Source organism: Vanderwaltozyma polyspora, genomic scaffold (genome assembly GCF_000150035.1).
Source record: "Vanderwaltozyma polyspora DSM 70294 KpolScaffold1019 genomic scaffold, whole genome shotgun sequence".
Classification (NCBI taxonomy): domain Eukaryota; kingdom Fungi; phylum Ascomycota; class Saccharomycetes; order Saccharomycetales; family Saccharomycetaceae; genus Vanderwaltozyma; species Vanderwaltozyma polyspora.
In genome coordinates, this window is record NW_001834632.1 from 1 (window position 1) to 24,906 (window position 24,906).

A 24,906-nucleotide genomic window follows, 5' to 3' on the forward strand; every position below is an offset into this window, starting at 1 on the left:
TCCATCATCTAACAATCCATCCACTTGAATTACCTCATTATCACTTTCACTATCACTATTATTTTCTACTACATCATCAACTGGTCTTTTCCTTTCATTTCCTAGGTTCTTTCTAGAACCAGATCCGGAAATACTGGACATCTTACCTGAATTAGTAGTTTCCTTTTCAATTATACAATTCTCCTTATCTACTGTCCAAACTATACTTTGCAAGACATCAAAACTATAAATAATAATCTCATCTCATCTCTTATATTAAATAGACTATAATATCAATAATAATCTAGCATCAATTAGCGTTCTTTGGAAGCTCATCGCTAAAATTTTTCAAAAAATTTTCCAAAATTTTCCAAAATCAATTTAAAGTCAAACTATCCACGTGATATGAAATCACATGATCATGATGTTTTTGTGTCTGTGTCTGTGTCTGTGTCTGTGTAATATCTATTTAATTTTGTGTCTCCAATCAAGAAACCAACACTTTACCTATATAAATAGAATGGTAATTGAAACTAAACTTATTTGTAATGGAGTATCTAAAAGAATCATAACACAGATAGAGTTATGAGAGATAGTGTTTTATATTCAATTAAATATAGGTAATTGTGATTATTATCCTTATAATAATGATGGTAGTATTTAAGACTGAATATGATTTACGCCACTATGTTTTTCTTCTCAATGATGTTGAATAGGATTCAATAAACTACAAGAGAAACCATAAACTAGTTTACCTACCAATGATATATTTATTTTTAACTTTTGCGTCGATTGGGTTGTCTTTAATTATTGATTATTTTATTTGGTGGAAAGGAGAAGATGTGAGAATCATGTAGACAAAAGGGTCCAATATATATATTGTATTTAAATCACGTGATAATAAAATCATATAATACGATGATCTATTTTCCCTAATTTATTATTCGCAAACACATCATCATCTTCAACCCAATTTCGAAAGAGCCTTTTTTAAATATCACACAACCACTTTTTAATTCCTTATTCAATGTGTTTAAATAATTTAATAAGCACATAGAAACATATACGTATATAAATATACGACATCGATCGAGGTTTGCCGGAGAGGATCTTCTGCTTACTGATCAGATCTGGGGATTTTTTTTTAACTTTTTAATATTACCACTCACCTACAGATTAATTTTGAATTTCATTTAAAGATTGATTCGTTAAATCAAAATATTTTGACTAATTACGTTAACAAATGTTTCAAGAAGAAGCTATTTTCCGTTCAGCGGATATGGCCTATATCCAATTGTACATCCCGTTGGAAATTTCAAGGGAAATTGTATCAATGCTAGGAAACCTAGGGAATGTAATGTTCAGAGATTTAAACAGTAATCTTACTGCTTTCCAAAGAGGTTATGTATCCCATTTACAAAGATACAATGATATTGAAAGATTATTAAATTATTTAGGCGAGGTATCAGTAAAACACTCAGAAGCTGTCTGGAAATACACCTTACATGTCGATGAACAAGGTAATGATATCGAAACCCCTCACATAAGTCAAATAATTGCAGAATTAGACGTAAATTCTCAAGACGCTATTAATGATGTAATGGATGATATTATTTCTTTTGAATCAAGAGTTAAACAATTAGATGACTCTTTAGTACAATTAAAGATTAAACTAAATGATCTGATAGAACAAAGATATGTTTTTTTCGAATGTGGTAGATTCTTGGAAGCCAACACAGGTTTAGCTGGAAGATTATCTCGTGATAACATGGATGCCAATGATTTTAGATTAAACTCTGATGATTTGAGCGACAATTTAAGTGAAGCTTTCTCTTTTGATGATGATACCGTAGCTAATACAGACTTAGAAGAAGGTTTGTTACGAAATGATTTAGCAAGAGATGAGGAAATAGAAGTTTTTGATCAAGTCGGTTTTAATAATAACTTTATGATCGTAGGCTCGATTAAAAGATCAAAAGTTGAATTATTAAACAGAATCGTTTGGAGATTATTGCGTGGTAATTTATTTTTTCAAAATTTCTCAATTGACGAAACCTTGTTGGAAAATGGAGAAAAAGTTGAAAAAGATTGTTTTATTATCTTCACTCATGGTGAAACATTATTGAAAAAAGTTAAACGTGTTGTAGAGTCATTAGAGGGTCATATTTATCCAATGGAAGATAGATCTCATGATAGAATCCAAGAACTAAATACCCAAATCAATGATGTACAACAAATTGTTTACGCTACTGAACAGACTTTACACACTGAACTTTTAGTGGTTAATGATCAATTACCAAAATGGACCGCCTTGGTTAAAAGGGAAAAATATATTTATGCTACTTTAAATCTATTTAAGGACCAATCACAAGGTTTGTTAGCCGAAGGTTGGGTGCCAGCATCTGAGATGATGCTTGTATCTAACTCACTGAAAGAACATGGTGAACAAATTGGTTCAGAATACACTCCTGTAATTAATGTAATCCAGACAAATAAAACCCCTCCAACTTATCATAGAACAAACAAGTTCACTGGTGCATTTCAATCTATTGTTGACGCATATGGTATTGCTAGTTATAAAGAAATTAACCCAGGGTTAGCGACCATCGTGACATTCCCATTTATGTTTGCAATCATGTTTGGTGATGCTGGTCATGGTTTCATTTTATTATTAATTGCATTATTTCTAATCATGAATGAAAAAAAATTCGAAGCAATGCAAAGAGAAGAAATTTTTGATATGGCTTTCACTGGTAGGTATATGATATGTTTAATGGGTTTTTTTTCAATTTATACTGGTTTAATGTACAACGATGTTTTTTCTAAGTCAATGACTTTATTCAAATCAGGTTGGGAATGGCCATCATCATTTAAAAAAGGTGAATCAATTGAAGCTACAAAAGTTGGAGTTTATCCTTTCGGTTTAGATTTTGCATGGCATGGTACTGATAACAATTTAATATTCACAAATTCTTATAAGATGAAGTTGTCAATCTTAATGGGGTTCATTCATATGTCTTATTCATATTTGTTTTCTTACGTAAATTTCAAATATAAGAATTCAAAAGTTGATATCATAGGTAATTTCCTACCAGGTCTTATCTTTATGCAATCTATCTTTGGGTATCTATCATGGGCAATTCTTTATAAGTGGACAAGAGATTGGATAAAAGAAGGTAAACCAGCTCCAAATTTGCTGAATATGTTAATTAACATGTTTTTAGCCCCTGGTACTGTATCAGAACAGCTCTACAAGGGACAATCATTCATTCAAATGGTACTATTAATAGCTGCGCTAGTATGTGTTCCATGGTTATTGCTCTATAAGCCTTTGATGTTAAGAAAACAACATAACCAGGCTCAGTTACAAGGGTATCAAAATATTAATGAACAAAGGGTCAATGAATCATTGTTAGATTCCCAATCTAATGCAGGTGATGAGGTGATAATAACCGAAGAGTTTAACAAAGAAGATCAACACGAGTTTAACTTCGGTGATATAGTGATTCATCAAGTTATTCATACCATTGAATTTTGTTTAAATTGTATCTCTCACACTGCATCTTATTTACGTTTATGGGCACTTTCATTGGCACACGCACAATTATCTACTGTTTTATGGGATATGACTATCGCCAATTCATTCTCCTCTGCTAACTCTGGGTCCCCATTTGCAGTAGCAAAGGTAGTATTCCTATTTGGCATGTGGTTTGTTTTGACAGTTTGTATTTTAGTTCTTATGGAAGGTACTTCAGCTATGCTGCATTCTCTTCGTCTTCACTGGGTTGAAGCGATGTCTAAATTTTTTGAGGGTGATGGTTATGCATATGAACCATTTTCTTTTAAAAAGCTTTCGGATTAGATTTTTTAAATCTTCGCTTGAAATTGGTACAATTCTTATCATTAACAATTCTTTGACTTGTTCCTTAGTATCTATTTAGAGTACATTAGTATATATAGAAGGGACAACGATAAATGTAATAAATACCCAACATTCTACTTTATACAACAATATAGTTATAAATAAAGTTAATTTCCCAAAATTACTGAACTGCATTGGGATTAGTCTAAATTTTGAAACATAATATATTTACAACGATGTAACCTGTGATTTTTCTGAGTTATGCGATGTTCCAGAACCAGTCGATGTAGCTTCTTTCACCTCATTTTCACTAGCATTCCTTCTTGAAGTTTTAACTTTGGAAACCGTATTGGTATCAGATTTAGCATCTTTTAATGCTTTCTTCTCTTCAGCCCTTTTCAGTTTCCTTTCAGCGGATCTGACTTTTCTTTCATACGTTGATTGAACAGAACGAATTCTATAGTCAAGTTCTTTGAAATAGAAGGAAATACTTTCTTCGATACCGGAAATGGCATTTTTAATAGATTGCTTTATTGAGAAAAGCCTTTCTCTACTCAATCTCTTTAACATGTCAGTGTTCTTGAGATATTTTACCATATAAATATTATCCTTTAAGTCTGATAACTTTTCGTGCCAATTCCTTAAATTATTAGATATGGATTGAGGAACCTTAACATTAGAAAATTCTTGCGTAATGTCAAGATTATAATTAGTAAATGAATCTTTAGAGTCTATTAGATCCTTTTGGATGCCTTGCTCTTCGGCAGCGACATCTGAAGAAAGTTTTTCAGCTAACTGCAATAGTCTTGCAAATTCTTTAACATCTAAAACTTCATTCACAGTTCTCAGGAAGAAATCAATTTTATTCATAAGGTTATTAACACGACCAATTCTCCTATTTATTTGTCCTTTTGTCATTTTCTTTGACGTTTGTTCCAACCACTCTAAATACTCTGGTATTATATTGGAAAGTTCTTCAATATCTGCAGCTGGCCCATCTCTTATTTCTTCATTGTCAAGAAGTTCTCTTCCACTGTACAACAAACCTTCGAGAATATTCTTTGCTTCATTTAGTTCATACCTATTTTTATCAGCCTCTTCTAAATTTGCATTATAAGATTTATATGATTCGATATCTTTTACGCTTACTTTTTCAATTTTTCTGTAGTTGTTTGAAAATTTCATATTGAATGGTGAACCATTTTTACCTCCAAAGTTAATATCATTTGCTTCTAAAATTTCGGTTTTTTCAACGTCTTTCCCTGTGCTTTTTAGGGTCAATGAATTCTTCATACAGATAGCTTCCGACTTTTCAAGAAAGAATTGTCTATTTCTATTCAAAATAAATGTAGCATTGATAGCTACACCTCCCGGACACTCCTTTTTAGAAAGCTTTGATCTAGATGATTCTAAATCTATAGTTACAGTGTTGAATAATTTCTTATCTTCATATAGATCAAATGTAAAGTTCGACTGAACGTAATCATCAACAAATAAAATATGTGATGACGTTCTTGGATAATCAGTTCCTTTAGCAAAGACAGTATGTAACTTATTGCTGCTTGATAATCCTATCGAATATTGACTAGGAGAATGATCAACTGTATCCAATGGTTTTAATTTAAAGGAATTAAACGTTTTAACACCTTTGATGCTCACACCATTAACAGCAGCTTCATCCGTATTAACAGTACGTAAAATTTTATCCTTCCCGATGAATTCAGAAACCCTTTCTTGAATTGAAGGAATTCTATTACCTCCACCGAATAACAGCACACCTTTCAATTGCTTAACACTGATTCTTGGTTGCCATAACTGTTCGCCAAATAATTCTTCCAACGGAATTACTGCATCAGATATCTCATTTTGAATGAAATCTTCAAACTCACTTCTTGTCACAATAACTTTAAAATCAATATCATTTATCAATGATTCAATGCTGACTGTGACTACCGAATTAGCACTCAATACTAATTTTGCCTTTTCTGCAGCTTGATTTATTTTTGCCATAGCTCTTGGATCAGCATGAAGTTTTTGGGACCTAATATCCTTATTCTTCTCTAGAAACTTATTCTCAATAATATTAGCAATAGCTAATGTAAATGTAGAACCGCCCAGATTATCATTGAATTTATAACTTCCCATTTCAATTTGTATAGGTTCGGAAGAGTTTGAAGACTTCAAAACTGAAAACAAAGAAGCTTGAGTAGAACTTCCTCCCATATCATAGATTGCATAGTATTGAGGCTCATCAGGTGTGAACTCTTTCTCTTTTAGTACAAAGGAGATGGCAACAGATAGACCGTCAGGTATAATTACTGCATCTAGGTCATCTACAGCCATAGAAACGGCATTAAGTATAGCTTCACGTTGATACTGATCATAATAATTAGGAATTGAAATAGCAAGTTCTCTGACTGTATCAGAATTATCACTAATTGAGTTATCTTGTAATAACTTATTTGCTCTGTTAACAATTTCTTGTATATTCATTGCTAAAAGTTGTTCAATAGGGAATTCATTGCCATCAACAACAAAAGATAGAGAATTCCAAGGACTAGAAGTAATATTTATCCCAGGATGATGTTTCAAATAGTTAGATACCACTGATACATCATCAATAGATTTCCCAATTAATGGCTTAATGTGCAAAAATGAGTTCTGAGGTTGTCTTGTAACCAAAGAACCAACTGCGGAACCATAAATACGTTCAATTTCACCATTAAACTCCATAATTGCTAAACCAGAAGTGTCTTTACGTTTTGATTCAGGTGTCAAAACAATCTCTAGTGGGGCCTGTGGTGATATCACCATGGCTTTTAACAGTTGATGTCCATAATCAATCCCTAGTAATGCACCATGACCAATTTCAAATACCAACAAAAACGAAAATAACAATTTACCAATGCTCAACATCTCATTCACCCCTTGTGTTACTCCTTGACATCAATAACAATCAATACTCATCAGTATTCATTAACTGAACCATCTATTTAACTTGTTCGAATAAGGTTTTTCTAGTTTAGAATTTGATATACCATAGTAAAATTTAATAGTATAATAACGTCATAGTTATACAAATGACGTACTTTAATTTACTATTCACTGAACTTGTTGAAATGATTTAAAACATTGGTAATGTCATTAATATAATATTGTATTATATAGGGATGATGGTATTATTTAGTTTAATTTAGTATCTATGTTCGCAATGAATATACATTTTTGTATTTAAATTCTTAGTCATTATATGGAATCGTCAAGTTTGGGTTTGTTAAATGTTCGACCAAAAGGGTATAAATATCTGATGGGATTCTAGCTACGAATCCTACACCTAATCTTATTATTTCATCAGCGTCAAATTCTGGTAAAGGTCTTGTTAACAGATTCATTGGTGAATCGGATGCTAATATTTTTGAACGCATAGTAACTAAAAATGCAACGATGAATAAGATATTCATATGAAACCCATATGCAAACATAAAATCCCATAATTTGCACACTTGATCCAATGGTTTGTTACAACTTGACAAAGTTAATATTGATGGTATACCATAAATTTCGGCAGTTAATAAATTATCACTTAAGAATTTACTTAATTTTGGATCTATTATCTTTAAACATATATCAAGTAATTTTGCACCATTATGGACACCAGATAAGCTATTGTTCAAATATGTTGGTACAATTGTATAACATAACGTGGTAAACATTTGGAAAGCCATTGGTTCTGAAGGACATGTATATAATAAAGGTGCTAATAGTACGTTCATACCTTGAACATATGTGCTAACACGATTTGAGCTTGATTCGATATTTTGATCATATTCTTCTTCTTTTTGTAGTGTTTGCCAAGCAAAACAGGATAAACATCTAATTAAAGAATCTTCTGATACAGTGTTGACAAATCTTGAGTCTGTTTGCAAAGTTCTAAAAGTATCATTCTTAATTTTTTGTAATATAGGTACTGGGGCAGGGCCTAATTGTAATAAAGCCATATAAATCTGAGTTGACCTCTCCATTGAAGTTTGTGATAAAATGGACCAAACATAACACCTGGTTCTTTGTTGGCTCTTAGTCTTAGCAACAGGTAATCCTTCTGATAAAATCAAATATCGAAGTTGAGAAAGTGAAGATTGTATAATAAGTGGTTGTTGATTAATGAAATTTTCTATAGAATTCATACTTGTAACTTTAAATATAACCAATAGATATCACACTTGTTTTTTGCTCAATTATCATGAAAACAATCCACTACCACAACAAATATTTTAGAAACGAATATCAACTACAATAAACCTTATCAATAACAATATATCAGCCTATATACATATATAATTCACCATCTTCATTGGTATTAAACACGTCTTTGTTGGTGCTTGATCTTATATAAATAGGTTTGATTTGATGTAATTTATTACACGCGATGAGCTTTAACAAGAGAATTAAAAGGGTAAAACAGTAAACAAACGAAACGAATAAGCTAATTAGGTTATGCAAAGTAGTGAAAAGGGTTAGATTGGCGATTGCTTGAAAATATAATTTCTAGATGTATCAATGGTATTATTCTTTGAATTTTTTACCAAACATTATCATTTGCAATTGATCATATAACGAGATAACACCTGCAGCAGCTACGCTTCTGAAGATATTTGCACCACACCCTTTGAATAATGATTTGGGACCTTCTGTTGTTAAAATTTGCGTAAAACAATCATATGCTCCTTTGTATTTTATGGTTTGGCCTGAAGTCATCATCATCCTCCTTCTTACTGTATCTAATGGATATGAGATTGTTGATGCAACTGTTGTGATGACCCAACCAAGAGCGAATGAGGCAATGAATGAATTGGCCATTTTTCCTGTTAATAATATTGGCTTTAAAGAATCATATAGACCAAAATATAACCCTCGATATACAATTATTCCAATCACTGAAGGAACAAATCCTCGATATAAACCAACGAATCCATCGGTGGCCATTGTCTTTTTGTAAACATCGAGTAATCCATTAAACTGACGTTGTTGCCCTTTCAATTCATGTGATGCTCTAGCATCTGCTGCTAATCTAGTTCTTGCATAGTCCAATGAGTATACAAATGATAACGATAATGCTCCAGCTGCACCACCTGAAAATAAATTCCCTGCGAACCATTTACCATATCCATCAACCTCTTTAGTATAACCAAACATACCCTTTATATGATCTTTAAAGGCAAAATTTAATGCCTGTGTTGGAAAGTACCTAATCACATTTGCAGTATTACCTCTCCAGAATGATAACACACCTTGTGTCTTGGCAGTTCTCTTGAAGCAATCTATGATGCCTTCATATTTTCTATCAAGAGTACCTTGTTTAACCATTTCATCTTGATTTTGCATCATCAATTTAACTCTTTCAATTGGTGCTGCACCTGTCTTAGCTATTGCTGCTGAAATACCTCCCATTAGGAAGTCTGTTAAGAAGTTTGCCTTCATAGGTGTCTTTTCATTTACTGACATAGTTAAATTGCTTCTTGATTAGTTGACGTTGATCTGTTGCTTCATATGAAATAAAGCAAGTATTACTAAATTTTATTAAAGTTTATTTAAACCACTATTGGTACTTATATTTACGAATGTATTTATACAAATCCGTTTCCATTGGCGGTTTTCTCTTTGGTTTTCTTCATTGCGACGACGTCACTGTTTGAGGTAAGACCCTTATTAATTAGGGACGATAAGTGATCCAGGATACCAAGCTAAAGATAAACAGTTTGGTTAATCAGTTTTATCATTATAATGATAAAATTGTTATCACAAAACATAATTGATAGGATATGTATACACTTCAACGTTCTTTCCCGTCTGAATCAAAGTTCAATTCATATATACAGTGGATATCGTAGATTAGTTGACCATTCCTGAGTACAGGCATTGCTCTATATATTATATCCAATTGTAGTTATGAAAACCTTGATAATAATGAGTTTAAATACAATATGCGTGGGGTGGATTTAGTATCATCTTGATTAGACCACCAAGTATATTCCAGGCAGTTAACATTTCCCTAAGTCCCGATCTATCAGATTAAATGGTCAAAATTATCCAGCAATTTCCAATATCCAGTATTAGAATAAATTAAAATAAAGTAAAGTACCATTATTATCTTGGATCCAAACACAACAAGATATTCTAAACCATTATCCTCTTCGTTACTGAACTTATTAAGTATTAATGGTTAATTAAGAATAGATGTTACAAGAGTTAGGGATACCACTTCAGTTTCCCACTGAAGAGAACCAAATAAATTCGGTTCTAAACAATTTAATCAAATTGAACATTATAAAACTAGTTAGCATATAATTACCATTCCTTTTAACTTGTTTTGATAGAAGTTTCTTGATAGTTCAGTTACTTTATTTAAAGGCACACACTATACTTGTCTTAAATTTGAATATTATTTATTATGTCGTATTTTATGATAGTCATCGCAAAGTGAAAAATTTTGGTCAAACAGCTCAATGAATTTGGTTAGTTTATAAGGTAAGGAAAGAATGGAATTAACAATAACGTAAAGGTTTACTTAACATATGATAATGAACTGATTGAATATTATCTGTCAAATCCATAGAGACAAGCTTGTGCTGGTAGGAACAGTCATTATTTTGCTGTTTTTATAGTACCATTATTACTGGATCAAACCCTTTTTGGTTTTAATCTCCAGGAAGGATATAAAAACTATACAGGCCAAGGCTAACAATACTTAAATAAAGAAGATATCTGAAAAATGGTTCAAGAGAATAGAGATGATGGGGCAAGAACTGGATCCGATGCTTGCATGTGCCAATGCTGTGTTAAGAGTCGGGCTAATAAGAGGACTGGTGGCTCTGGAAGATCTGGTGCTGTGAGGAGACGTCATAGAGATTACAGGGCTAATTTTTTAAAGAATATGAACTTTAAAGGTACTAATTATGATGTTGTCACATCAGTGGAATATCTTAATGCTAAATATGGACTTAAAAAAAGTAGTTATATCGAAAAGTTCATTCGTTGTATTCATAAAAAAATTGATTTAGATGTAAGGAAAATAACTGACGAATATGTAGAAAAATTGAATCCATGGGTAAAAGTCAAATTATTTCTTTTATTGGTCACATTATCTCAAAGGGGTGGACCAGAATACTGGTTGGAAAAATCAGATCAATTGAAACTTGGTGAAGAAGAGGTAGATGATGGAAAAGAGCATGCCGATGATGATGATGAAGAAGAAGAAGAAGAAGAAGAAGAAGAAGAAGAGGAAGAAGAAGAGGAAACTGAAGAAACGAATCAATCCAAGACTAAACCCACCGATGGTATTCCGATTCAAATTGATACAATATCCGATACAATTGCCAAAGATTTAAAAGAAAAAATCAAAGATAATAAAGATACATTCATGACATTGACAGAACATATCATGAGACAAAATATAAAACAAGACTTTACCGAAAGTACCTATGATGAAAACTATGTTTTTTCGTCTATTTGGGCAAATTTTATGGAAGGTTTAATAAATCATTATTTAGAAAAAATAATCATCCCAAGGTCAGAAATGAAAGTTTGTCAACAATTGTACAAACCAATGATGAAGATTATATCCCTTTACAATGAATACAATGAGCTAATTGAAAAAAGTGAACGAAATGGATTTCTGCCAATGAATTCATCATCAGATGAACAGATTGAAATGGGTTCTAGTCCATTGTTAGAAGTCGATCACGACGATACAGTTACCAAGGAAAGGTTACAGAAGGCACAAAAGTTACTATGGCAAGCTCGTCAAGATATTCCAAAGACTATTAGTAAAGAGTTAACCCTTTTATCCGAGATGTATTCTACATTGTCTGCAGATGAACAAGATTTTGAACTTGATGAATTTGTTGGATGCGCAGAAGAATATATCGAGTTAGAGTTTTTACCGGGCCTAATTGATTTATTGTTCATGAATTGTGGCTCAAATAAGTTTTGGAAAATTATGATTGTCTTAGAACCTTTCTTCTACTATATTGAAGATGTGGAAGATGATGATTATGAAGACGAATCTCAAAATATAGATGAAGTTATGTATGATGATGCAAGACAACCATTTAAACCTGATCCGAGAGTTATCACTTTAGAGAAGATTTGTGAAGTAGCCGCAAGGCAGAAATGGATATGATTGACTGTTTTTAAATTATCACATACTTTCCAATGAAATCCATAAATAAATATGCCTTATATAAGTAAATTAGTTTTTAATGGTATTTGAAATTTATATTTATTTTTTTAAACTGAATGCTATACATATGAACATATTGATACGCGCATACACACACATATATAGCTGTATATAAGGTAATAATCTAATACAAACAAAACGTAATTGACTGTATAATCGTAATAATTTAGTTAGGTTAATTAATCTGACTTTCTTTGGTATGTGGGTAGTTCTTCATATTTATGATTCTTCATGTTCTTAAATCTACTCATTTCTGAGATTTTACCAATAACACGATGCTTCTTTTTTAATGCTTTGTTAGTGACATCAGAAAATTCTCTGTTACCTTTGTTAATTCTCAAAAAGACGTACATGCAAAACAAAGCAACTGCAACGGCAGCTGGCATTGATAGAGCAATGTAATACCATTTGGTACCAGTCAAACCAGCATTTTCTAAAGCAATTTGTTCTTTGGAATGTTTGTAGACTCTACTTTGCAATAAAATGTAAACAAAGATACCATATTCCAATGGATCGAAGTCTTCATCAGAAATATAATCAGGTTGAACAGAGATAACAAATTTCTTTTCATGTTCACCTTCCAACCAAGCATCTTCTGGAGTAATTGGGTAGATACCTTCAAGATTTTTCAACCAGTCGGAACTATGTACGACGTCATTAGTGGATCTTTTGTTATGGTAACCCTTTTCTTTAGCTTCCATTGGCACTTCCATCAAATGAACACGAACCTTCTCAGCGAATTTACCAGTATCTTCATTCTTGAAGAATCTAGTAAACCAAGAAACGAAGTAAGTTCTCCCAACACGCCATTCAGTTGCTTCACGTGGAGTACAGAAAGGTTCACTCTTAATATTTTTGGCAAGACCCTTTTCAGAATAACGATCCGGAGCACATCTAATTATTGGATTCAACTTTAAATAAGTATCATCTTCTGGGATAAACTCTTCTTCTTCATGAACATCATTTGGATCCATATTATGAGCCTCCAATTCTTCAAAAGAGAAAGTATGAGTTTTGACATCCATAAAATAAGTAGAATAAGTAGGAGATGCCTTTTTGGTGATACCATTCTTCAACTGAGGCTTAATAGTAACTGGAATACCATCATTCTTTAGAGAAACCCATGGTTGCAACGGATTTGGTGGATTTGGTGGTTTTGCAGAAAATGTTACACCTGCAATAATAGTAGGTGTAACAATTTCTTTAACACCTGAATAGATTGTACGAACCCAAGGTTTTGGAGTTTCTGTAGTAGTCAATTTCTCCTTTGGTTCAATGACTGGCTTATAAGCTACAACAAAGTCATTTATTAGCAAACCTAACAAAATCGCAAATAGCGTAGTCCTCATCTCTTGATTCCTTACTTAATAAAGTCAATAAATAATTAAAAAGAACACAACAAAAAACACAACACCTGGTTTAAAATATCTATAAAGTACAATTGACCTCTTATATATCCTATAATCACAACTTCTACCAAAGTTATAATCAAATTCAATATATATTACTTCTCCTATTGTTATATATTATAAGAGAGTTATTTTATTTCTGATTTCATCAGTACTTTTTTTTTCAATATTTTTCATGATGGGTGAAAAATTATTCAACAGATCAAGAAGACAGAGAAGAGAAGAGAGACATATGAGAACAGAACTGAAAAGAAACCATTTTGAACAAGAACAATGGTTGATTATGTTGGGAAATCAGTGTTGAATTAGGCTATTGTAAGGTTTAATTGTTGTTGATGATAATACATGGAGATTGAGGTTGAGAATGAGACCTTGAAGTTGGTCAGGAACAATTTGGTTCATAATTTATTATGGAAGGAAGTTGAAATTTGTGATGAAACAATTAGTTTTGAAGGTGAAGTTTTACAATTGATAGTAGGAAGACCTGTTCATGATGGCGAAGATATTCATGAGACAAAGGTTGGTAAAGAATATGTTTTACCTGTAGAGATGTCACAGTATCAAGATGGCTATCTTACTTTGGAGTGCATCGATCAGGTATTTAGTAAGTTATGTCCTTCTGAAGTAGAAAGAATAATACTAGCAATTGCCAATGATGATGGAACTGTTGTGTTTTATTATATATACAAAGGTTTGCATAAACCTAGGAAAAACAACTGACCACTGTGTGTGTCCAGTGATGTACTTTTCCCCATTATCTATTTTGTAACGTTGTTTACTTAAATGTAATATTTACTGAAATTATATAGGGTCATGATAATATTGCCTTGTTCGTTGAAATTTGGATCTCTTATAGTGACTTTGTAATTAGATTTAGTACTCACCAGACTAATCTTGTCATTTAACATGTCAATATAACTCTCGCCTAATGATTTAGTAATATGCGTTTTAATATTATTACCAGTCGGCAAGTTAAATAGTATATACATGTTTGCCCAAAATAGTAAATCTGAAGTTATTTCAATTTCAGTATTTAGGTTCCCTCTTACTGTATCCCACATTTTTAATAATTCTACCAAACGATTGTTAAATTGAAGATTATATCCAATTGCCTTTAATTCTTCCCTTTTACGTTGTTTTAACTTGTTTTTAATCTTAAATGTTTTAGATTGTGCCATATCAGCTGCAACATCTTCAAGATCATCTTTTTCATCTAAATAATCCTTATCGTCACTATGTGGCAAATAACCTATTACATTTTCGAAATTAGATCGTACTTCAGATCTTTTCAATGATGGAGTGTAATTCCACATTGGCCAATACATTAGTTTTGGGAATTGTTTCCTAGTAAAAGAGTCATAGTTCTTTTTATCCAAATATAATTGATAATCCACCAATATATTTATTTTATTCTCCAAAAACGCAAACAATGCGGTTTCTAACAAAGATTCACCCTCATCACCGTTCTTGCCATCAGTACTATTTAGTTTAATTAAATAATTAGTGATATTGGCAAACCCAAAAACTTCTAATTCATCTTGTATTAAAATTGGTAATTTCCCAGTAGCAGACATTCCAACGTTGTTCGAGAACACAATTTCAATATCATTTAGAGTTTCATCGTTAAGTTTAGTATTTAAAAACCAAAATAGTGCAATACTTTCTGGTGAAATCAGACTAGGTACATTATCATAACCCCATAGATGTATTGTTCTTTTAACTGCCATATTTGATCTTTCTTTAGCAATGACAATGTGTAAAAATCAGGGAACACTAGGGATACACTAAACTATTACAGATCTATAGTGATTCATTTTTCAATTGACGTTCTTGTATCTGTCAATTTAAGTTAGAAGTTTACTGTTATATAGTCGATGGTTGGTTATGATGAGAGATGCCTTGCAAAGTTAAAAGTTGGATTGATACATAACCTGAATACACTACGTATATAGTGATAATATATCAATATGTATCAAGTAGTGTAACATTGACTGATATATGAAGAGAACAGGTAACAACAAGAACATCTAAATATTCTTGTATCGAGGATCGTGACTATTATTACAAGTCAAGTGTTATTAATGTCTGTTAACCTGTTCTCTTAGATATACAGGAAGATCGGTTACCTTTGCAGACATAGTCAAATCAAACATTTGGATAGGATTAGATATTGAACTGACTATAAACAAAGATGCATATCCAACAATCCAATTTTATGAAACGTGGCTAATACCTTTGCATAGGGATATCTCTTTGCAAGTTCAAATCTTCTTGTTGGGATTACTGGCGTTGTATTTACTGACACCGTTGTTAGTTGTGGAGGGAAATAATCTCGCTATCAAATACTATCCTGTGTCAAATACCAGGTTAAACCAAAGCACAACAAACTACACAAATAGATCTGTAACTGTAAATACAGCTTTTAAATTATCATTATTTTAATCGCCGTTACTAGGTTTTAATAATAACCATCAGTCAAAAAATGAAAGTAACCTTTCGGGTATCTCTCACTAGTAAGTTCTTCCTCAAGAGAACTCTGTAATGTACAAGGTGGTGCTGCAACGGCCTTTACTATTACCATTAAATAAGTATATTAATCCAATAGAAACATAACAGTTGCTATCGAAAGAATGAAAATCCATTGACAGATATTACTGACATTCTGACATTTGACCAGTTGGCACCAATTAATTATTGTCTCCCTCTTCTATTACTGGTGAGGCCAGATGTCACGTGTTTATATTTATCATTCTGTACGCCATACATAATTCTGTTTAGTATGGGAAATTTTTCATTTTAACCCAACAAGAAACATTTAAGTTTAAAGAACAATACTAAAAGGTTAAGACTAATTGAAGACGTTTTATGTATTGAACTGGTAGTTGAAAGTGGATTAGAAGGTCTAAAGAATTGCCACTTAGGTTTTGAAGTTGTGTTGGTAATATCTGTGTGGAAATTGGGTGTTCTTATTCACTGTGGATCGAATTTTGGAAGTATATTTAATAATCAGTAACAGTGATTTTTAAGAACAGTCAAAAGGCAATAGTATATTGGGTTACCTTTATCAATCGTACTGAGTTCTTTTTTTTCATTTTGCAAATTGTTAAACGAATTGTTTGATTTTGTTCTATTTTTGATACTCATCATTTCTATTTATTATTGCATCCTTCTTTGAATCGTATAGTTCGAAAGAGCATAATAAGATACAAAGGCAAAAAGTACAGGCAAAAGCACAGATAAAATAAAAACAAAAACAATATATATAAATAAGTGAAAGTGAAGACAGAATTGAAAACCATACTAAAATATGTCAGATTCCAATAACATTGACAAAGACGAAATTGTTTTATTGAAGCAAAGGATCCAAGATCATCCCGTTGATATTTTGGGTTACTTAGAATTGATAAAGGTTTTAGAGAAAAGTGACAATTTTGCAGAAAGTAGAGAAGTGTATGATCAATTGCATAAAAGATTCCCATTTTATTCCCCTTTATGGACCATTCAATTGAAAAATGAATTACAAAGAGATGAATTCGAAACTGTTGAAAAATTATTAGCACAATGTCTTTCCGGTGATTTAGAAAATAATGATTTGGCTCTTTGGTCTACTTATTTAGATTATGTAAGAAGAAAGAACAATATTATTACTGGTGGCCAAGAGGCTCGTGCTATTGTAATTAAAGCTTTTGATTTAGTCTTAGAAAAATGTGCCACTTTTGAGCCACGCTCTTCTCAATTTTGGAATGATTACCTTGGCTTTTTAGAAACTTGGAAACCTGTTAATAAATGGGAAGAACAACAACGTATAGATTTGATTAGATCTCTGTATAAAAAAATGTTATGTGTACCATTTGATAACCTTGAAAAAATGTGGAGTAGATATACACAATGGGAACAAGATACTAATAATTTAACAGCAAGAAAATTCATTGGTGAAATATCCTCTGAATATATGAAAGCCCGTTCCTGTTATCAAGAATGGTTGAATTTAACTTCAAATTTAAGAAGAGTATCACCAAATTCATTAAATAGTGCAAATAAAAAAAATATTCCACAATATGATAATGAAAGTATTGCTTTTGATCAATTAAAAATTTGGCGAAATTGGATTAAATGGGAAAAGGAAAATAAATTATTACTATCTGATGATTTATTAAGGAAAAGAATATTATATATTTATAGACAAGGTATCCAAAATTTACTATTCGTTCCAGAGATTTGGTATCAATATTCAATGTATGATAATGAAATTTTACAACGTCAACAAATTTTATCCATTGCAGTATTAGCAAATCCAAATTCTGCAACATTGACTTTTAAATTAGCAGAGTGTTTTGAATCAAATAATAATAATGAAAAAGTACAGGAAACTTTTGAAAATTGCACTAAATGCTTAATCAATGACTACAATAAAATTTTAGAAGAATGTGCAAATGATAATGATCACCCTACTGTTTATAGAGTAAGGCATGAATTAACTTTTGTTTATTGTATTTATATGAATACAATGAAGAGATTATCAGGTTTATCTGCTGCAAGAGTAGTATTTGGTAAATGCCGTAAATGGAAAGGAATACTGACACACATTATATACATTGAGAATGCATATTTAGAATTCCAAAATCAATTCGATTATAAAACTGCATTTAAGGTTCTAGAATTGGGTTTAAAGTTTTTCCAAAATGATGGCAAGTATATTAATAAATACTTGGATTTCTTAATTCTATTAAATAGAGATTCACAGATAAAAACTTTATTTGAATCATCAGTTGAAAAAGTAAATGACTTGACTCAATTGAAATCCATATTTAAAAAAATGATAGCGTATGAATCAAAATTTGGTAATCTAGGAAATGTTTATGCATTAGAAGAAAGATATTTCAAGAAATTTCCTAACGAAAAGTTAATCGAAACATTTACAGAAAGATATACCATTCAAAATGAGAACGTATTAAAAAAATTGGAACTCACATACTTACAACAAGAAAATAGGTTCAATAACGAGCATGAATTGGATACTTCTCAATTTAATCCAATGAAGAGGTCATTGGAAAATGATCAAAATGATAATCATGAAAAGAAGATGAAATCCAATCCTTCAATTCCACCTGAAATATTCGATTTGTTAACAGTATTGCCAAAACGCCAATATTTCAAGACAGCATTACTAGATCCCCATAAATTCATAAATTATTTGAATGATCAAGTTGAACTTCCATCAAGTTCAGATAAAGTTTAAACTCGTATTTAATTTTTTATATAATCTATAAATAAAGAATGTACTATTAATTACCAAACAAACACTCAATAAAAACACAATTTATCTCTGAAACCTCTTCAAAAGGCATTTGAATAATCCATCTAAGGTTCTTAATATGCCATTGTTAAGTTGAAACAAATTTGTAACAGGGTTAAAACCAAGGGAAAAAATAGAATAGCATAAAGGATATATATCATTTACATAAAAAATCTATAAAAGCCATATTATATCTATCAGCAATACTTAGATTCTTTAAATATTGTTTCTTATATATATGAGAAATGCTTAAATAGGTCATTATTCAATCGATGCCATTGAATCTGTCATTAAGAGGCTAGATTAAGTATTAAAAAAGACACGTAGGTGTATAGTAAATAATTGTAGCAGAAGAATCGGAGTTTAAGTGACAGTTAATCTCATTAATGCCAAAATAACTTTATGTGGTATGGTATGAAACTTATATTGATATTTTTCCTCCTCATTCAAAAGTGTTTCTGCCAACATGAACTTAGCGACAAGCTGAATCAAAGGTGGTCTTTAATAACCAATCCAATAAATATTGATGATACTAGTATTGAGAATACTTTCCCTTTTATACAGCAAAGCTGTGCCAAAGATGCACTTGAAAAGTTTATGCCTATTTGTCTTAAAGATGGAGCAGAGGCAATAACTTCTGAATTAAGAGTTGAAACAGCTGTTAAATTGTCATTATGTGAATTTAAGGCGTCAGGAATAGAAAGTATCCCAATCGAATGCAAAAATGCAACACCCGATACAATGTTGAGTTGTTTAATTCAACTAGAATCATATCCACAATGGTGGACAACGTATAGTGGAAATTTCCAACGACTAACTTCAGTTTGCTATGAGAATTCCTTACCTTACGAGAAAGAACAAATATTGAATTTATTTTTAAACGTCACTGATATGTATAGTGACATAAATGTTTCTTTAGAAAAGTATATTAAAGATACTTTATCTTCAGTGGAATCAGACACTTCAAAATTCATGTCTGAATTCTCTGAACGGTTATACAATTTACAAGATCTTATGGATGATATAATGAACGAGATTCATAACAATAACATTTCAGATAAGGTTAAAGAAGCACAGGAAGAAAACCTTAAACAATGGGAAGTTGTTGAGAAGCAGGCGTCTGATAGTATGGATATATATCTTCAATATCAGAATGAAATGTTCCTTGATATGCACAGATTTTTTGATGAGCTTAAGGTAAATATTAAAGTTTTATCTAATGAGATAACTATAGCAGCCGTAGAGAACAGCTTGGAAACATGGAATGGTTTAGTAAGTAATAGCTTCGAAAACATTACCGACAGAATTAATAAAACAATAGTTAATCTTGATGTAATCGAAAATAAAATTTCGAGATTGAATTATAGCATGAATGTGATTGTTCGAATTTTCGAAAGTACTATATATCTGCTTAAAACTGCACCAATGCTATTGATGACACGATACAGTTGGCTTTCTACATCAGTTGCAATACTAATTTTAAAATATTTCTTTAAATTAAACACTGGATTTACAAGAAACTTTATTAAAGGTCCCATATTTATCAATTGGTTCAGCGTGGTGACAGCAATTACATTGGGTAGAATAGTAGGGACTATTTTGGTTAAAAAATATAATTCTTCTTAATTTTTACTATTACGTAAATATATTAAATTGAAATAACTACAAAATGTTACAGTTCTGGAATCTTTTTCTTTCTTTGAGCTACCTTAAGTACCCTTAAATTAACTCCGTCTACAGAATCTGGCACTTGGATAGTGGTTGATGAATCTGCAGAAGCAATGCTACTACCAGAAACCTTTCTTGTTCCCCATATCTTTTCCCTGCTTCCAAATAGCCAATTTGATTTCATGGAACCAGCATCTTTACTCATACGAACAAGCGTGCTATCAGTCAAAGCTGTTGAAGAAGTTTTGCTAGAAACATGCTTTGTTGGTGTATTAAAGCTTGAATTTGGTGTCAAGCTAGAATACTGCCCCATATTTTCATTATCAATTCCAATTTCAAAGTTAGAATTTCCTACCAAAAGAGATTTCATTTGTAATTCTAATTCTGTAACTCTGTCTAACAAATGTTGATTCATTGTCTCTGTAGAAGCTATTCTTGCTTTATATTCGGATTCTCTTCGCCTTAGAATCAATATTTCTTTCATTTTGTCATCTAAGGATAACTCTAAGGAGGCGTTATGTTCACATTTTTCTAATAATTTTGTTAAGATCTCAGTATTTTCATTCTGGTTTCTTAAATCCACTTGTGATCTATTGTTAGGATTATTCAGAAGTTCTGTCAAAGTTTCCACTTGAGACTTTAAAATATTGGTTTCTTTTTTATTATATTTTGTTTCATTATTTTTCAGTTCATCCTCTAGGCTGTTTGCTTGAGTCATTAAGTTATTTACTTGGTTTGTTAAGTTGTTAGTGATTGAAATGAAATTGTCTTCTTTCAATTTCATGTCAGTGAGAAAAATATCCATTGTAGCCTTTGAATTAAGACCAAACCTATTTATTCTTGGATTTGTATTTGCTGATTTACAATTGTAACCGAACTTTAATGTTGATAAAGTTTCATTCCAGTCATTTTTTTTTAGTGAAGATGTTAATAAAAAAGTGGTTTTACAATTTCCACCCAGTGGATCTAGTAATAACCTTGTCAGTATGGATGATTTGTAAGGAACTTTATGCATCAAAGTTGAGATATCTGTCATTATACCTCCTTCTCTATTCATTACCACTAATCCATTAATTACATCATTTACTGATTTGATTTGATGATTAATTTTTTTTGCATCTTCTGTTGTTATCCCACTTGAGCTATTTTTACCTATAGGATCAGAGCCAGCTAAATCCACTATATACAATGAACTCATGGTTATAGATTCGTCCAATTTATTTCTCTTCTCTATACTAACTTCCATGATTGTGTGTGACCTCTGTATTAAATTATTATGCCTTTCCTTTTGATTCAGCAGACATATATTTATCAATATCTTCAATTCCTCTAAGGTCAGAACTTGAGTTGTTCGAAGATTCTCTACTTGAAATCCATTCATTGCATATGTAGAATCATTTATTTTTAAATGCTTTTTAACAGAAGGACTGTCCATTAAATCAAACATTTTTTCCTGATAGACCTCTAGAAATGAGAATTTTACAGTATAATGTATATTCTTATTATTATTCCCCATTTCTTCATCAATTCTATTAAATAATTTCGTTAATAATTGAAATATAAGTCCATCCTGTTGTTCACCGTATAGTTCAAACGACTTCCCAGTACCAGATTGTCCATAAGTCACAATAGAAGTATTATAGCCTTGTAATAAACTTTCCAAATTAGATTCAATGAATTCTTGATGTTCCACACCAGTATCATTACTTGCAAACACTTTATCGAACTTATATTGAGTATTAACTACCTGATCCTTGGAAAAGCCAGTCAACTGGGTATCTGTAAAGTTTATCGAATTGCCTTCCCTTATCTTAAAGGATACATTGGAATTAGAAGAAGGTCCTCTAAATAGCTTCAAATATACCCTCATAGGTTGAGGTTCATCGTAACCAGTATATTTTACTAACAAATCGGGTATAGATTCATTCTTCGAGCTAGAGTACCACATATTAAGCAGCACTGATATTTTTATATATTATCGAAAATCTATAAAAGGAGGAAGTTAAAATGGAAAATAAAAGCAACCAATTAACCAATGAAACCCTGATATTCTACCATATAACTCTTCTAGAACACAATGCCAACGTTTACCATCTAATTTACTTCTTGAATGTAATTCAATACCTTTTTCTATTCAAATATTTTAATTATTAAACCTTCAAAATTTATTCACTATGCGGTATGTTAAGCTGAAGAATTCAAGAAGTGCCAACGACATGAATGAAGTGACAGATGTTTTTATTTTATGAGACGTGATATATACCATCATTATACTATATGATCTGATATGTTATGTATATGTGTATGTATTTTATATTTATTCTATTGTATTATATTTTATTATATTCCTTTGAATTTCAAGATATTCATTTTATTGTGAGTTGGAAGGATTGATGGATGAGTAGAAGCAGTGGGAAAGACAGAAAGACAGACAATGAAGCCTATATGTGATTGTAATTATTTAGAGAGAAAATACCCTGTGAATTACTTGCTTTTCTTTATTTTATTTTGTTATGTTTTGTTTCGTTTTATTTGAGTATCATAGGGATACAGTGTAGATTACAAATGGTTCGTAGTCGTTATCCACCAGAGTTGAATATTGATTTAATGAGTTGTCTTGTCTGTTTATCTTTCCCTTTTTATCCTTTGCAAAAGCATTACCAGCCAAGTATTGGAAATTTTCAATTAGTTCATGTTTAGATTTGGATAACATCTTTGGTGGAGTTGCAATTATTTTTATGTTGAAATGAGAAGGCAGACCATAACGTAATACAGATTCAACGAATACACGTAAAGCTTTAATATGGAACCAATTGATGAATAAATCAGCATAGGCAGTTTTAGCTAATCTTACCAATTGGATTTTCAAAGAATGTTCTAAACTTGCAGCAGAATCGTGTTCTTTCTTCAAATTGTCTATCAATTCTTCAGAATAGTTAAATTCACGAGGAATATATTTTCTTTCTCTTGCAGCAGAATTAAATTTGGCAACTGATTTTTTGAATAAATGAACATTATACAAGATATATTCAGCGTCTTCTGAAATGATGCTTGCTGATTCTGGAACAATTTTTTCAGTCAAAGTTTCATAGTGTTTTTCGAAATCAGATTTTAATGATTTTGGAACTGCAATTAAAACAGTGGTTAAATACTCTGAATTTAGAATGAAATCTTCAGGTTTTACAATGTCATGAAGAGATCTCACGGAAAGATCACCAGTTTTTCTTCTTTCAGCAGTGGCTAGATTTGTCTTTGCATTGTTATAGTTTGCCGCAGTTGCCTTTACATCATTATCTAATTGAGTTGATTCATTAGAAATCAAACTATTCAATTCTTTAATAGATTTATCTAACTTGAATTTTCTATTATCCCACTGGAAATTGTTTAGGTATTCAGGGATTGCCATGTTATTAATTGAAATTGTTTTGTAGGAATTTTTTGTTGCTTCATTAAATGATGAGATGATTTCAGTAACTTTTTTGATTGAATTTTCTATAATCTCATCATTTTTACTCAATTCTTCAGAATCGAGAATTAAATCGTCCAATGAACCAATTTTGAATTCAGGAATATTGAAATCAGAAACATAACACTTGCCATCTACTAAAGAATCCTTTAACCATAGATCAGTCTCTATGGAACTATCAGTGGAAGGTTTTGCATTTAATGGTAAAGACAATAAAATAAATTCATCAGAAGAGTAAAGAGAAGTCATTGTTAAAATATTTTGTATATTCTTCTTTGTATCAAAATTGGATATAAAGCAATTCAATTAATTAATTAATTAATTCGTTAACTAGTTAATTAGCTGATCTATCAAGTAATCTTGTAAAGAGTAAAGGTTGTAAAATAAGGGAAAATTTTTTTTTAATTTAATTTTTTACCTTTGAGTATAGACCTTTTAATATTCAGTGAGATACAAACACATTCAACTACACTCTGAACCACTAGATATATTAAATAAGAAACCGTACCAATATAAATTAGCAATTGAAGTTATCCAGTTGCTAATCTAATTGTGTATAGTTAAAGGATTTTAAATGTATAGATTGTTAGTTGTCTGATTCTTAATATCTTTTTCAATACAATACAACAGTTCGTACTGCAACAAACGGGAAGAATTATTGAATAAGCAGCGTCGTTCAACATGACAGCTGCAAATTGTGAGGGTTTTCACCATTTCCGAACTGAAACAAGAAACGTGAATCACAACTTGTGTCACGTGAAATAAACGTGACACATTTACCCGGAAATAACACGTGATGTATCTGAACATGTGACCACTTCCAATTACCCGGACCCACCTCTCTTCAAAGTTTTTTTTCTTCTTCTTCCCATCAGAAATATCATATTTGACGACTGATTCGTACGTAGCATAGAGATTGATATAGATATGTAGTAATTATAATACATATTTATATATATAATTAAAATAGATATATTAAGGTGGCAA

The 24,906-nt window shown here is 31.2% G+C and overlaps 12 protein-coding genes across 12 annotated transcripts; 5 read left to right on the forward strand and 7 right to left on the reverse strand.

Moving 5' to 3' along the window:
• Positions 1-1,222: 1,222 nt before the first annotated feature.
• Positions 1,223-3,841, forward strand: STV1 (H(+)-transporting V0 sector ATPase subunit a; the record flags this gene model as incomplete). Its single annotated transcript, XM_001643689.1, has 1 exon — positions 1,223-3,841. One exon carries the CDS (start codon positions 1,223-1,225, stop codon positions 3,839-3,841), a length of 2,619 nt encoding a protein of 872 aa, XP_001643739.1.
• Positions 3,842-4,069: 228 nt separating this feature from the next.
• Positions 4,070-6,757, reverse strand: LHS1 (Hsp70 family chaperone LHS1; the record flags this gene model as incomplete). Its single annotated transcript, XM_001643690.1, has 1 exon — positions 4,070-6,757. The coding sequence occupies one exon, from the start codon at positions 6,755-6,757 to the stop codon at positions 4,070-4,072; it is 2,688 nt and encodes an 895-aa protein (XP_001643740.1).
• Positions 6,758-7,080: 323 nt separating this feature from the next.
• On the reverse strand, positions 7,081-8,025 carry BUB2 (Bub2p; the record flags this gene model as incomplete). Its single annotated transcript, XM_001643691.1, has 1 exon — positions 7,081-8,025. The coding sequence occupies one exon, from the start codon at positions 8,023-8,025 to the stop codon at positions 7,081-7,083; it is 945 nt and encodes a 314-aa protein (XP_001643741.1).
• Positions 8,026-8,404: 379 nt separating this feature from the next.
• Positions 8,405-9,343, reverse strand: AAC1 (ADP/ATP carrier protein AAC1; the record flags this gene model as incomplete). Its single annotated transcript, XM_001643692.1, has 1 exon — positions 8,405-9,343. One exon carries the CDS (start codon positions 9,341-9,343, stop codon positions 8,405-8,407), a length of 939 nt encoding a protein of 312 aa, XP_001643742.1.
• A 1,267-nt stretch (positions 9,344-10,610) lies between these two features.
• Positions 10,611-12,020, forward strand: AAN1 (Aan1p; the record flags this gene model as incomplete). Its single annotated transcript, XM_001643693.1, has 1 exon — positions 10,611-12,020. One exon carries the CDS (start codon positions 10,611-10,613, stop codon positions 12,018-12,020), a length of 1,410 nt encoding a protein of 469 aa, XP_001643743.1.
• A 239-nt stretch (positions 12,021-12,259) lies between these two features.
• Positions 12,260-13,429, reverse strand: PSG1 (Psg1p; the record flags this gene model as incomplete). Its single annotated transcript, XM_001643694.1, has 1 exon — positions 12,260-13,429. One exon carries the CDS (start codon positions 13,427-13,429, stop codon positions 12,260-12,262), a length of 1,170 nt encoding a protein of 389 aa, XP_001643744.1.
• A 405-nt stretch (positions 13,430-13,834) lies between these two features.
• SEN15 (Sen15p) lies at positions 13,835-14,209 on the forward strand (the record flags this gene model as incomplete). Its single annotated transcript, XM_001643695.1, has 1 exon — positions 13,835-14,209. The coding sequence occupies one exon, from the start codon at positions 13,835-13,837 to the stop codon at positions 14,207-14,209; it is 375 nt and encodes a 124-aa protein (XP_001643745.1).
• A 59-nt stretch (positions 14,210-14,268) lies between these two features.
• SAM37 (SAM complex subunit SAM37) lies at positions 14,269-15,216 on the reverse strand (the record flags this gene model as incomplete). The annotated part of the gene is made up of 1 exon (XM_001643696.1): positions 14,269-15,216. The coding sequence occupies one exon, from the start codon at positions 15,214-15,216 to the stop codon at positions 14,269-14,271; it is 948 nt and encodes a 315-aa protein (XP_001643746.1).
• Positions 15,217-16,796: 1,580 nt separating this feature from the next.
• On the forward strand, positions 16,797-18,728 carry RNA14 (cleavage polyadenylation factor subunit RNA14; the record flags this gene model as incomplete). Its single annotated transcript, XM_001643697.1, has 1 exon — positions 16,797-18,728. One exon carries the CDS (start codon positions 16,797-16,799, stop codon positions 18,726-18,728), a length of 1,932 nt encoding a protein of 643 aa, XP_001643747.1.
• Positions 18,729-19,187: 459 nt separating this feature from the next.
• KAR5 (Kar5p) lies at positions 19,188-20,411 on the forward strand (the record flags this gene model as incomplete). Its single annotated transcript, XM_001643698.1, has 1 exon — positions 19,188-20,411. One exon carries the CDS (start codon positions 19,188-19,190, stop codon positions 20,409-20,411), a length of 1,224 nt encoding a protein of 407 aa, XP_001643748.1.
• Positions 20,412-20,457: 46 nt separating this feature from the next.
• SMY1 (Smy1p) lies at positions 20,458-22,401 on the reverse strand (the record flags this gene model as incomplete). The annotated part of the gene is made up of 1 exon (XM_001643699.1): positions 20,458-22,401. One exon carries the CDS (start codon positions 22,399-22,401, stop codon positions 20,458-20,460), a length of 1,944 nt encoding a protein of 647 aa, XP_001643749.1.
• A 591-nt stretch (positions 22,402-22,992) lies between these two features.
• On the reverse strand, positions 22,993-24,168 carry VMA5 (H(+)-transporting V1 sector ATPase subunit C; the record flags this gene model as incomplete). The annotated part of the gene is made up of 1 exon (XM_001643700.1): positions 22,993-24,168. One exon carries the CDS (start codon positions 24,166-24,168, stop codon positions 22,993-22,995), a length of 1,176 nt encoding a protein of 391 aa, XP_001643750.1.
• Positions 24,169-24,906: the final 738 nt, after the last annotated feature.